Raw genomic sequence first — 13,994 nt, 5'->3', positions numbered from 1 at the left:
CCAATATAAAAAAAATTAAAAATAAAGAAGATCGATTGAGAATATTACAAGCATGACATGGATATGGTTTTGATTTTGAAGGGTGAAGATTTTCAATTGGACATTTTCAAACTTTAATCTTAAATCTCTTAAAAAGAACGTTTGTAAAGACCGGAAAAATGACGAGACACCTTAAACGGAAAATATCTAGAAAGAAAGAGGAAAAAGAAGAGGAATTTCAATTCAGTAAATGATGAGAAAATTGCTGAATTAAACATTTGAAGCTGCAACTGTATGTGCCGCTCCAAACTTTGAATGGAAATACAGTGCTTTAGTCTCGGTGACTGTGATTGGTCAGCACCTGTTCACCTCCTTCATCCAAACTGACATGAGTTTGAGGAAACATAGGCAGCATCCATTCCCCTCTGACTCTCACTACGCCTCTGGCTTATGAGATACTCCCTTCACCGCATTTACCACTCTGCGGCAATGCAACAGTGAGACAAACGCTCCGCAGAAGAGACATTCCCAGTTTTACACACGCTAATCATCGTCATAACGAGACATGCATGTCAAATATATCACTGGGGTGTTTTTATTATTACTGGCGGTGCGGCAAACAGACGCGACGGATACAAGCAGCGCTCATGACACCTCACAGGAGAGATTACAGAACATCCAGAAGAGAAGACTGTCTCTGCAGAACACAGGTAACAACGGCGCGTTTGCGCAATAAAGTGACTGAATATTCCACAGAGAAAGGAAATCTGCTTCAGCTGTATGTTCTTAGACACATCTAAAAAATATATACCTATTTAAATGGCTCACCTTAATTTCGGTTGAAGAAGTAGCCGTATCAAACTTTCTATCAAGCAGCATATAGAACAGAAATAGAGACAAATGTATGCATGGTTCATGTATAGGAGAATTCTACTGCAGAAGTGAAAGTGCTGACAACTGTCAGGTAACTGTAAATCTTCTGACCTTTATATATGAACATGAATGCATTTTTTGTTGTTTTAAATAATTGGTTTCAAATCGTTCCATAACGCAAATTTATCACGTTCTAATCGTTAAATCTAGAACGCCATAATTTTCGACCCATTACAACGATGCAAAAAGTCCTGATAGAGATTAGCCTACATCATAATCTTCCATTTTCCGTGTCAAATTTAACGGTCATGGAACGTTTTTAAATAATTCGAATAGGCCTATTTGAATTTATGAACGTTCTAAATCACAATGTTTCAAACAATTAATGATGGTTTTTGTCAAATTTACATTAAAGTGTTCATACATGATACCTTAAATCTTGAATAGTAGCCTAGTAGGCCTATTTAGTCCCAGAACGATGCGAAAAGTCCACAGACACGACCATTAAACGTCAACTTTTCGCGCCAAACATAATACACGCTGTAACGTGGAATGTTTTTGAATATTTCGTATATTTAACGTTCTAAATCCAAGAATGCACCTTTGAATGAGCTGTAACATTTTAATAGCAGTTTTCTTGTTACACAGTAACAGTGATTACAAATAATTACATGAAGAACATAAGGTTTCTTGTAAGTTATTAGCCTATTAGGTTGTCACACAAAAACATCCATGCAATGTGCTAATGTCTGGATACGATAGTTTGGTTATAACTAAATAAAACATTCTTAGAACGTTAGGAATTGATTCACCAAAAACAAAAAATGGAAACCATACCGGAGGGGAACTTTCTAGGTAGGCTAATTGACACATGTCCACGAAGTTTACTTAAACAATATAAATAATAATAATAATAATATATATATATATATATATATATATATATATATATATATATATATATATATATATATATATATATATATATATATATATATTATTATTATTATTTTATTCAATATCAAGATTTTAGGTTATAATTTATATATGTTAAGGGAGAGCATATCCTTCTTGGTCACACATTTCTTTTTAAGTTTTTAACCATTTGTGATCACCCTTTTGCCTTCACTACAGATCATTGTACTCTCTCAATTAATATGAGATCATAAAAAAACTGCATGTATTATAATTTCACTGCTGATACTGATACTCACTAACACATATGTTGTTCATCTGTATAATGCAATACACATATGTAAATACACAGTAACATGGACACTGTAATGTGACAACTTTTTTCATTAGGTGTTCAAAGTTCTCTCCCTATTTCTCCGTTCACTAGTAGAGATTCAGCAGTGTCTGGTGAACGCGGGTGATGTGGGCTGCGGGATGTTTGAGTGCTTCAACAACAACTCCTGTGAGATCCGTGGACTACACGACATCTGCTTGACATTTCTACACAATGCGGGCAAATTTGACTCCCAGGTCTGATCACTTATTTACTCTGATCATAAGGAATTTCCAAGCTTTCCACTAGAATACACCAAAATTCTGATATTGTGTCACACCTCACATTACAGTGTTCATGTATCTATTGAGTGATACTTATGAACTATGCATAATTAATGTGTAATTATAAAAAAAAATTACACAAAATTGCAAAACTGAAAATAACTGTAATCAGGTGCAGAACATCTACATGGGCGGGAAGGGCAGAGCCCCACCTACATATTCATCCACTTGAAAACATAGATCCATATAAACTGCATTTTTAAATTTCTTGCCATGTCGTGTATTTCAGGCTGAAGAGATAATTTGCTTGCACAAATCTAGTTTGTGGCAAAGAATATGTGACATGTGGACAGTATATGTTATATAGACACTTATTTTCAGTTGAATTCTTGTACATGTAATAAGAACCCTGCACTTTTTCAAACCAAGAAGTATTTAGGGACTTCATCATGTTTAGAGCATTATATAACAATATATTTTTTTTATATTAAAGACAATGTCTTTAATCGGTCTGTTCCACACACATACACACTCTTCAGAAACCTGTTAGAACGCTGTTTATGTGCTTATATGGCCGCATAATCAGCTTTTTCCGGGAGAAACCTAGGTGTGTACAACCGCCGTCGTTCAAATTGTATGTTTTGTATGTTGATAGATTGTATGTCAAAAAGCCTTGGCTCTTGAAACATTCTGTTTTACCTTTACTGTGATTTAAAACATTATCATTGTAAACATTACGTTTTTTTAGTAGCCTAATGCAGAAATGTTCAAATGGCATGTAGATAGTTATTTTTCTCTCCTCCTCGCTGGGGTTTTTCAACACTTAACATTGTATAATAACATTTGATTTAGATTTTGACTTACAACAAGTAAACATTTTAAGATAAAGCATTCTTATTTATAATATTAGAACCAACATTATGTTCTATGGGTTTCGCCTTGTGTTGGAATAATGCAAGGACACATATTGTGTTTAAATAATGAGTTGAACGAGTTGAATAATGTAAAAAAAACTTAAATAAAAAAAATCTACCCCACCTATATCTGTGGTTACGAGCTGCTACTGACAGTCATTTTAAAGACTATTTACTGCATAATTCACGAAAAGAAAAAACAGGAAATGTGCACTATTCATTCACAAGGCTGTTAGTAGATTTTGGAACTAACACTTCTGTTAATTTGCCAACTGGGCACAGTTATCAGCTGATAAAATAATCTCATAATGTCCAAATATTGGCCGATTATTAACTGTTATTCCAATCAGTTTAAAAAAATTCATGGCAACCTGAGTTGGAACAGTCTGAAGGTCTGTGCCAAATTTGGTGGATGTAGCTTGAAAGCTGTAGGAGCTGTTTTAATTAATAATTTTGATCTACAGAATAAAAGTATGTTGGATTTGTCCACGTAATATGGACATAGTAACGTGTAATATGGACTCTACATATCAAGTCTAAGGTTCTAGTGATATCTAGCATACATTCCATCAAGTACCACATAACTGAGGGAAATTTAATTAAGACATACTTCAGCTGAAATCAACGTCGTCAACATTTTGCCATTACTTGCATGTTCTAACAGCTATCTCCTGCATTACCACAGGGAAAATCATTCATCAAAGATGCACTGAAGTGCATGGCCCATGGACTGCGCCACAAGTTCAGCTGTGTCAGCCGCAAGTGTCTGGCCGTTAAAGAGATGGTGTTTCAGCTGCAGCGGGAGTGTTATGTCAAACACAACCTCTGCGCTGCGGTAAGAGAGAACATCAACGTCATGGTGGGGATGATCCACTTCAAAGACCTGTTTCCCAAAGGGTGAGGCATTCAATAACAGAGACAACGTCTACAGAATGTCAATGAAAATCTACTCAAGTGTGTTTAACAGTATATAGTGTAATATTAACCACATTAAATCACTTGTCAAGTGCAGTTGCAATTGCTGTTGACACATTTTCTATTGAAATAGGACTTTGGAGTGGAGTTTTCAGATATAAATGAGGCTGCTCCTTGCACAATAGTCTTTGTCTTGGCAACATGGCGCATTCTAAAAGAGTGTCAGCATCAGCAATCTGAAGAGCCACAGAGCTCAAGTCCGAATCATTATCAAAGGACAAAGATTATTTACTCTAGTATATCTAGATGATACATTGTTTAAATGTATCTTTCATATAGCCTACCCAATGTATTTTCAGTAAGAAGTATGTCTTTATGTGATTTGACAGCTTGAATGAAAGACCTATTCATGGCTACATACAGTGAAATTGCATAATTAACATCACGTAGTTACACCAGTTTCACCAACATGCAAACCCATCAATGTCACTTTATTCATTCTTGAAGTACAAAAACCTTTGTAACTTTGGACTGCCATCTGCACCACTTCAGCTCGTATTGTGTGTGTGTGTGTGTGTGTGTGTGTGTGCATGATTCAGTAAATGTTATACTGCCCTCTTGTGGTCTCCCAAAACTATTACACCAGACTGTTAAACAGAGGTCAACTGAGTGAATTGGAAAGCATGTCAACTGGGATTCTAATTTAAATGTTGGCTAATTTTAATATATCTAAGCCTCAAAAATATATTGATAAAGTGCCAATCAATAATCGATATTTTATGACATCCGTAATAAATACCTTTTGTAGCATTGATGAAACTGGATAGGGGATTTCCATTTTCCAGCATGCTGTGCATGGGACTGGATCACCACGGCAGATGTGAGGAAAAATCTATGTAGAGTCAACCCATGGAAGGCTGCTGGACCAAACAACATTCCTGGCAGAGTGCTCAGAGGATGTGCAGACCAGCTGGCAGATGTTCTTACCGACATCTTCATCATCTCTCTGAGCAGCGCCGATGAACGTGCTTCAAGGCCACCACCATCGTCCCCATGCCAAAGTCTTCAGTGTCCTTCCTCAATGATTACTGTCCCATTGCTCTCACACCCATCATCATGAAGTTCTTCAAGAGGCTCGTCATGAGGCACATCAAGACCCAGCTGCTCACCTCCCTTAACCCACTGCAGTTCGCGTATCATCCCAACCGCTCAACAGACAACGCCATCACCACCCTCCATCTAGCCCTCACCCACCTAGATAAAAAGGACTCATATATTTGAATGCTGTTCATAGACTTCAGCTCAGCATTCAACACAATCATTCCTCAGCACCTGATTGGAAATCTGAACCTGCTGGGCCTGGACACCTCCCTCTGCAACTGAATCCTGGACTTCCGGACTTGGAGACCTCAGTCAGTCCGGATCGGGAACAGCATCTCCACCACCACCACACTGAGCACTGGGGCCCCCCAGGGCTGTGTGCTCAGTCCACTGCTGTTCACTCTGCTGACTCATGAATGTGCAGCAATGCACAGCTCAAACCACATCATTAAGTTCGCCGAAGACACGACCATGGTGGGTCTCATCAGCAAGAATGACGAGTCAGCATACAGAGAGGAGGTGCAGCGGCTAACGGACTGGTGTAGAGCCAACAACTTGTTTCTGAATGTGGACAAAACAAAAGAGACGGTTTTTGACTTTAGGAGAGAACATAGTGAACACTCTCCGCTGAACATCGATGGCTCCTCTGTGGAGATCCTCAAGAGCACCACATTCCTTGGTGTTCACCTGGCGGAGAACCTCACCTGGCCCCTGAACACCAGCTCTATTACCAAGAAAGCCCAGCAGTGTCTTTGAAGTTCTTCGAAGGCTGAGAAAAGCACATCTCCCACCCCCCCTCCTCACTACATTCTATAGAGGGACTATTGAGAGCATCCTGAGCAGCTGCATCACTGCCTGGTTTGGGACTTGCACCGTTTTGGACCGCAAAGCCCTGCAGAGGATAGTGAACAGCTGAGAAGATCATCGGGGTCTCTCTTCCCTCCATCAAAGACATTTACACAAAACGCTGCATCCGCAGAGCAACCAGCATTGTGGATGACCCCACACACCCCTCACACAAACTCTTCACCCTCCTTCCGTCTGGCAAGAGGTACCGAAGCATTCTGGCCCTCATGGCTAGACTGTGTAACAGCTTATTCCCCCAAGCCATCAGACTCCTCAATACTCAGAGACTGGACTGATACACACACACACACACACACACCTCTACACCATCCAACATTTGCACATGTCCAGAGTTGCACTTTAATTCATTGTCAATTTATACCTGGCTGCTACCTCAATAACTGCTGTCCATAGAACACTATTTCATAGTATGTTTACATTTAGCATTTTAGAAAGTGTCATTTTTTGCACTACTCTGATTACAAATATGTACTGGTCTCTCACTGTGCCTATTGTCCTGTTCCTTTTAGTAATTTATTGTACTGTCCCATACTTTGCACACATTTGCACGTGCACTTTATGTAGAAATGTAATTTAGTCTGTGTAGTCTCATGTGGTTCTGTGTTGATTTTTGTAGCACCATGATCCTGGAGGAACGTTGTCTCGTTTCGCTGTGTACTGTAATAACTGTATATGGTTGAACGACAATAAAACCAATTGACTTGACGTGAGTGAACAAATGTTAAAATTAAGAGTTATGTTATGCATTTTTGAGCAAGATGAGAATAGGAGGATATTTGTTGATGGTTATTGTTCTGTTATATTGGTAAAAAGAGTTTTTAGGTTGAGGATGGAATTTAATGTTCAAATGATGTTTGATTGAGTGCTGCTTAGCTCCATAAATAGTTGCTATCAAATTGATGGTGCAAGAGTTACACTGTCCTTACACTTGTTCTCCTGGCATATACTAATTATTAATAAAATAAGTTGGACCAACATAAGAAAATGTATTAAATGTAACATTATTCAATTGAAACTACAATAGTACATTGATTTAACTAAATTATGCTGGATCAATGAAAATCACTTAAGCTGAATGAACTAAATTAAAAACTTTCTCAAATGTAATGAATGGTTATGCCTTAATTTTTTGAGTGAACAGTGAATTATCAGTATACCATATGCATGTATACATACAGTGCATTCAAAAAGTATTCAGACCTTTTTCACATTTTGGTATGTTGCAACTTGCAAACTTATGCTAAAATGCTTTATATTATAAAAAAAAAATTCTCATCTGTTCAGTTCCTAGTCTTGTCACATCCTGTTTTCCCTCCATGTTTTGTATCTGGTTTTTATTGGTTCATTGTTTGATTACTTTGATTCAGTTCTTGTTTGTCATTGGTTTTAGTTAATTATCTTGTTATCCTGTTTCAGAGTTCTCTTTGTTGATTGGCCTTGTTACCCTTGTCCTTGTGTATTTAAATCCTGTTTGTTCCTCCATTCCCTTGTCGGTCGTTGGATGTTTGCACTTCACGTGTATGTTTATGGTTCCTTGTTCGCGTCGTTACCTGTCCTGCCGTGTTCTCTTTGTTCCGTGTTCCTCCGTGGTTTGTTTCTTATGTTATCGTCTTTGTTATCCCATCGTGGATGTTTTATTTATTCCCAGTGTTTTGTTTCATTCTGTGTTTACTTGTTTACGCAATAAAGAGCTGCGTTTAGATCCCCACTCATCGTCTGCAATCCTTACAGAACGACCGACCACAAATGGATCTAGCAGCCCGCTTCACAGAACTGGCCCAGGCGGATCTGTCGATCCGCGAGTACTCCTACCTCTTCTCCACTGTCGCCATCTACACCGGGTTCGACGATGCTTCCCTGAAATCCATCTACTGGATCGGGTTACCATCGTGCCGGCGGAGGGAAGCGCCGGAACCCGGAAAACACACGTGGAGGGAGTATGTGAGTCTCGTGGTAAAGAAACTCGCTGCCGAGGAACCACCCCTCTTGATTCCGGCCAACGAGCCAGAGCCCACGCCTGCCACGGTCAGCGAGCCAGCAGCAACGCCGGCCACGGTCAGCGAGCCAGGGTCCACGCCGGCCACGGTCAGCGAGCCAGAGCCCACGCCGGCCACGGTCAACGAGCCAGAGCCCATGCCTGCCACGGTCAGAGAGCCAGCGTTGCCAGCCTCGTCCAAACAGCCAGCGGAGGAGGAGAAAAGGAAAGGCCTCTGCCCTCCAGCTTCTGCCTACCTCTGCCAAACGGCCAGCGCCTGTGGCCCCGACCGTCCCTGAGCCAGCGCCTGTGGCCCCGACCGTCCCTGAGCCAGCGCCTGTGGCCCCGACCGTCCAAGAGCCTGCACCAGTAGCCTTGACCGTCCCAGAGCTAGCGACCCTCGAGCCTTCCAGGGCTCCTCCTCTCGAGCCATCTAGGGCTCCTCCTCTCGAGCCTCCCAGGGCTCCTCCTCTCGAGCCTCCCAGGGCTCCTCCTCTCGAGCCTCCCGGGGCTCCGCCTCTCGGGGCTCCTCCTCCCGAGCCTCCCAGGGCTCCGCCTCAAGTCTCTCGAGCCTACCAGGGCTCCGCCTCTCAAGTCTCTCGAGCCTACCAGGGCTCCGCCTCTCGAGCCTTCCGGGGCTCCGCCTCTCGAGCCTTCCAGGGCTCGGCCTCCCAGCCTCCCAAGGCTCTGCCCCTCAAGTCACTCAAGTCTTCCAGGGCTCTGCCCCTCAAGCCTCTCGAGCCTCCCAGGGCTCCTCCTCCCGAGCCACCTAGGGCTTCGCCTCTCAAGTCTCCTGAGCCCTCCAGGGCTCCACCCTCCCGAGCCTCCCAGGGCTCTGCCTCTCAAGTCTCCCGAGCCTTCCAGGGCTCCGCCTCCCGAGCCTTCCAGGGCTCCGCCTCTCAAGTCTCCTGAACTACCCAGGGCTCTGCCTCTCGAGCCTTCCAGGGCTCCGCCTCTCGAGCATCCTACGGCGCCACCTCCCTCGGCTTCACCTCCAGAGCCTTCCAGGTCCCCGCCTCTAGAGCCTCCTATGGCGCCTCCTCCCTCGGCTCCACCTTTCGAGCCTCCTACGGCTCTGCCTCCCGAGCCTCCTACGGCTCTGCCTCCCGAGCCACCCTCAGCTCCGCCTCCTGAGCCGCCCACGTCTCCACCCCCTGAGCCTCCAGAGCTTTCCATGGTTCTGCTTTCCCCGGCACCGCCTCCTGAGTCTCCCTCGGCTCCGCCCCCTGAGCCTCACAAGCCTCCCTCGGCTCCGCCCCCTGAGCCTCCCAAGCCTCCCTCGGCTCCGCCTCCTGAGCCTCCCACGGCTCCGCCCCTGAGCCTCCAGAGTTTCCCATGGTTCCGCCTCCCTCAGCTCCGCCTCCTGAGTCTCCCTCGGCTCCACCTCCTGAGCCTTTCCCGACTCCACCTCCAGTGGCTCCCTCAGCTCTGCCTCCTGAGCCTCCTGCGGCCCTGCCTACGCCTCCTTCGGCGCCGTCACCGAAGTCTTCGACTGCTCCGCCTCAGAAGTCCTCCTTGGCCCCACATATCACAGCTCTGTCAGCTTCCCCAGTGGACACTCCCAGGCCACCCAAACCGGTCCTTGCCCTGTGGCCACCTCCCTGGCCTCCTAAACCTGTCCTTTCTCGGTGGACACCCCCCAGACCACCTGACCCGGTCCCCGTCACAAACCATGGACTTCCTGTCTGCCCCTTGCACCTCCGTGACCTGCCTGTCTTGCCCTCTGTGCCCCCCTGGTCTTCCTGCCTGCCCCTTGTGCCCACTTGGACTGTCTGTTTGCCCCTGGTGCCCTCATGTTGTTTTTGTCTTTTGTTTTTTGTGTTAGGATCGTCTGGAATCCGATCCTTTGAGGGGGGCTTCTGTCATGTTCATTGTTGTCCTTTGTTCTTTTGTGTACTTTTATTTTGAAATTCCTGTTCAATTCCTAGTCTTGTCACATCCTGTTTTCCCTCCATGTTTTGTATCTGGTTTTTATTGGTTCATTGTTTGATTACTTTGATTCAGTTCTTGTTTGTCATTGGTTTTAGTTAATTATCTTGTTATCCTGTTTCAGAGTTCTGTTTGTTGATTGGCCTTGTTACCCTTGTCCTTGTGTATTTAAATCCTGTTTGTTCCTCCATTCCCTTGTCGGTCGTTGGATGTTTGTACTTCACGTGTATGTTTATGGTTCCTTGTTCGCGTTGTTACCTGTCCTGCCGTGTTCTCTTTGTTCCGTGTTCCTCCGTGGTTTGTTTCTTATGTTATCATCTTTGTTATCCCATCGTGGATGTTTTATTTATTCCCAGTGTTTTGTTTCATTCTGTGTTTACTTGTTTACTCAATAAAGAGCTGTGTTTAGATCCCCACTCATCGTCTGCAATCCTTACATCATCAATCTACACTCCATACCCCAAAATGACAAAGAAAAAAACAGATTTTTGATAACTTTTCAAATGTATTAAAAAGAATAAACTGAAATAACACATTGACATAATTATCCAGACCCTTTGCTATACACTTGAAATTTAGCTCAGGTGCATCAACATGTCTCTGGATTGTCTTTGGGATGTTTCTACACTTTGATTGGAGTCCTCCTGTGACAAATTCAATTGATTTGGCATGATTTGGAAAGGCACACACTTCTCTATTTAAGGTCTCACAGCTGAAAATGTATATCAGAGCAAAAACCAAGCCATGAGGTCAAAGGAACTGCCTGCAGTGCTCTGAGACAGGATTGTGTCGAGGCACAGATCTGGGGAAGGCTACAAACATTTCAGCTGAGGTGAATGTTCCCAAAGCACAGTGGCCTCCATAATTCTTAAATGGAAGATGTTTGGAACAACCAGGACTCTTCCTTGAGCTTAGCCGCCCTGCCAAACTAAGCAATCGGGGGAGAAGGGCCTTGGTAAGAGAGGTGACCAAGAACCTGATGGTCACTCTGGTTGAGCTCCAGAGATCATGTGTGGAGATGGGAGAAACTTGCTGAAGGACAACCTTCAATGCAAAACACTACTGATCTGGGCTTTATGGCACAGTGGCCAGATGGAAGCCTCTCCTCAGTGAAATACACATAAAAAGTACCTAAATGACTCTCAGACTGTGAGAAACAAGATTCTCTGGTTTGATGAAATGAAGATTGAACTGTCTGGCCTCAATTCCAAGCATCATGTCTGGAGGAAACCAGGCACTGCTCATCACCTGTGCAATACCATCCCAACGGTGAAGCATGATGGTGGTAGCATCATGCTGTGGGGGTGTTTTCAGTAGCAGGGACTGTGGGATTGGTCAAGGTTGAAGGAAAGATGAATGCTGCAAAATACATATATATCCTTAATGAAAACATGGTCCAGAGCATTCAGGACCTCAGACTGGGCCGAAGGTTCACCTTCCAACAGGACAATGACCCTAAGCATACAGCCAAGGCAACGCAAGAGTTACAACTCTGTGAATGTCATTGAGTGGCCCAGCCAGAACCTGGACTTGAACACAATCGAACATCTCTGGAGAGACCTGAAAATGGCTGTCCACCAATGGACCCATCCAGCCTAACAGAGCTTGAGAGGATCTGCAGAGAAGAATGGCAGAAAATCCCCAAATTCAGTTGTACAATGTTTGTCATACCCAAAAAGACTTGAGGCTGTAATCGCTGCCATAGGTGCGTTAATTACTGAGTTAATGGTCTGAATACTTTTGTCAATGTGACATTTCAGTATTTTCTTTTTAATACAGTTGAAAAGTTAACAAAAATCTGTTTTTTGCTTTGTCATTATGGGGTATGGAGTGTAGATTGATGTGAGAAAATTTTTTATATATAATTCAAAGTATTTTAGCACAAGGCTGCAACATAAAAACATTTTAACAAAATTAAGGGGTCTGAATACTTGCTGAATGCACCATATGGTGTATATTATACATGCTATTTGTTCCTCAAGATGGCGCTGTTGATTTAAATTTAGCATTGGTATTTGATGAAGAATTGACATGGAAGTAAACTTTAGCAAGTACAGCACATGAACAGTATGATATGACTATTATCATTTAGGTGTGCTACTGGAATTATGTAAGTTGTGCATCTATTTAGACTTAACGTGTCTCATTCATGAAACTTTCATACATTTGCGAGTAATTTGCGCATTAAATGGACCTTCCTAAAAACTTTCCTCAGGATTCACAAACGTGGCGTACACCCCAGATTTGTTAGTAAAACATGCGTATGTTTGTGAATTCAAAACATTTGTAAATAGGGAGTGTGTGCATGATTCATTCACAATGATCATAATCCACCCCATGAAAACGCCATATAAGGAAGGCACCAGACTCGCTAGTAAATGCTTTTTACATATATGCGGAACAGTAATGAAATAGTTTTTATGAATGAAGTGCAGTCGCAGCGAGTTTTAATTTAGCAAACACAATAGTGTCTCAATGAAAGTGAGGAACTTGCTGCCACTGCATGTTTTTGCCATAATCAGAGGCTCTTTTGTGAATTAAACAGTTCAAGAGGCCAATAGAAATGGATTGATATGAAGCTTTAGTGTAAAAAAAAAAATTCCTTCGGGCAGAAGGTCGTCCACAAAAAATTAACCTTTTCTGCTTCTGTTTTTGACTGAAATGCTGTAAACTTTGCATGCTACAAGTTTTTCCCCAGTTGTACTGTGTAAGCCCCTGCCTGCGATGTGTATTTTTATGGGTTTAACAGCATTAGCATTGGCCATATGTTCTCAATTGAACGTGATTTATCGATGCCTATACTAAATTATGAATTCTAAATTATAGAGCTTAAATCAAATGAAAAAACTGTCCAACCAGTCACATTAGAGTGCATTAAATGAAACTATGGTAATAAAAATCCAAAATTTTTGGTTATTATAGTTAGGGTTAGGGTTAGGTAAGACAGTGGGATTTGTAGTAAAACCATACAAGCACAGGAATTACCATGGTTAATCTAGTAAAAACCATGGTTACTATATGGATATAGTATACTGTATTAAAACCATAGTTTCCACCAACATGGTTATTTAACTTTTAATAGTTACTACAATATTAATATAGTAAAACCATGGTTTCTGCCAAAAAAAGTTGTTGAAGTAGATGGTTTCTACTTCAACAAGTAACCTTCAATAGTAAAACCATTTTATTACCATAGTTTTTGTTTTTTATATTAAATTGAATGCGAGGGAACGCAAAACTATTTTAGGAAAAATGTTTCTGGCTCCGTAAAACACAACACTAACTCGCATGTTCAGACTTTTACAAAACCTGTCAAAATACTCAATAATTACATGGAATAACCTTGGTTTTACTTCCCTAACCTTCCCGAAAGGCCCCATGTGGAGTTGGTGAACATCCTGTTGGGCTGTGGCGAGGAGGTGCGCGAAGCCATCGGCCGAAGAATACAAACTCAGTGTGAGCAGAACTGGGGAGCTCTGTGCAGGAGTCTTAGTCTCTGTACAATTGGAAAGATGAAGGGCCAGGCCAGTTCCACCCTCGCCCCTCCCTCCAGCTCAGACACCACCACCCCAGTGGGTGCAAACGCCAACTCCCTCCCCCCTGCAGGCCTGGTTCTCCCCAAAGCTGATGTGGACACGGTTTGGACTCTCACAGAACGAGATGAAGGTGAAAATCAGAGTCAGTCCTCAGGTCCTCAGTCTAAAGACAATGTCTCTGATGCTGAAAAAGAGCTCAAGAGATCTTTGAACGCCACCAAAAGGAGGTGAAGGGAAGGTGCGCCTCAGTGCCTTTAGCCATACAAAACGGCTCTCAAATACTCTTAAGGACATATAAGCTGCAGGTCCCAGTGATTCTAAAGGGCTTTTCACACTATGCTAAACACCAAGTTAACATTGTTTTTAACCCTTGCTTATGAAACCCTGCTGGGA

At 42.7% G+C, this 13,994-nt stretch overlaps 1 protein-coding gene across 1 annotated transcript in view; it reads left to right on the top strand.

The window, feature by feature from the left end:
• The window catches only part of LOC127627580 (uncharacterized), a 37,346-nt gene extending 23,352 nt beyond the window's left edge, over positions 1–13,994 (top strand). Inside the window, exons 6-9 of the mRNA XM_052104020.1 lie at positions 543–689; positions 2,195–2,337; positions 3,964–4,175; positions 13,439–13,994. Of these exons, the coding sequence (XP_051959980.1) occupies positions 543–689; positions 2,195–2,337; positions 3,964–4,175; positions 13,439–13,832 (896 nt within the window). The 3' untranslated portion in view covers positions 13,833–13,994. The remainder of the gene's footprint in view (positions 1–542; positions 690–2,194; positions 2,338–3,963; positions 4,176–13,438) is intronic.

Source organism: Xyrauchen texanus, chromosome 34, assembly GCF_025860055.1.
Source record: "Xyrauchen texanus isolate HMW12.3.18 chromosome 34, RBS_HiC_50CHRs, whole genome shotgun sequence".
Taxonomy (NCBI): domain Eukaryota; kingdom Metazoa; phylum Chordata; class Actinopteri; order Cypriniformes; family Catostomidae; genus Xyrauchen; species Xyrauchen texanus.
Note: the sequence above shows the minus strand (reverse complement) of the source record. Positions and strands in the feature narration are given on the sequence as shown.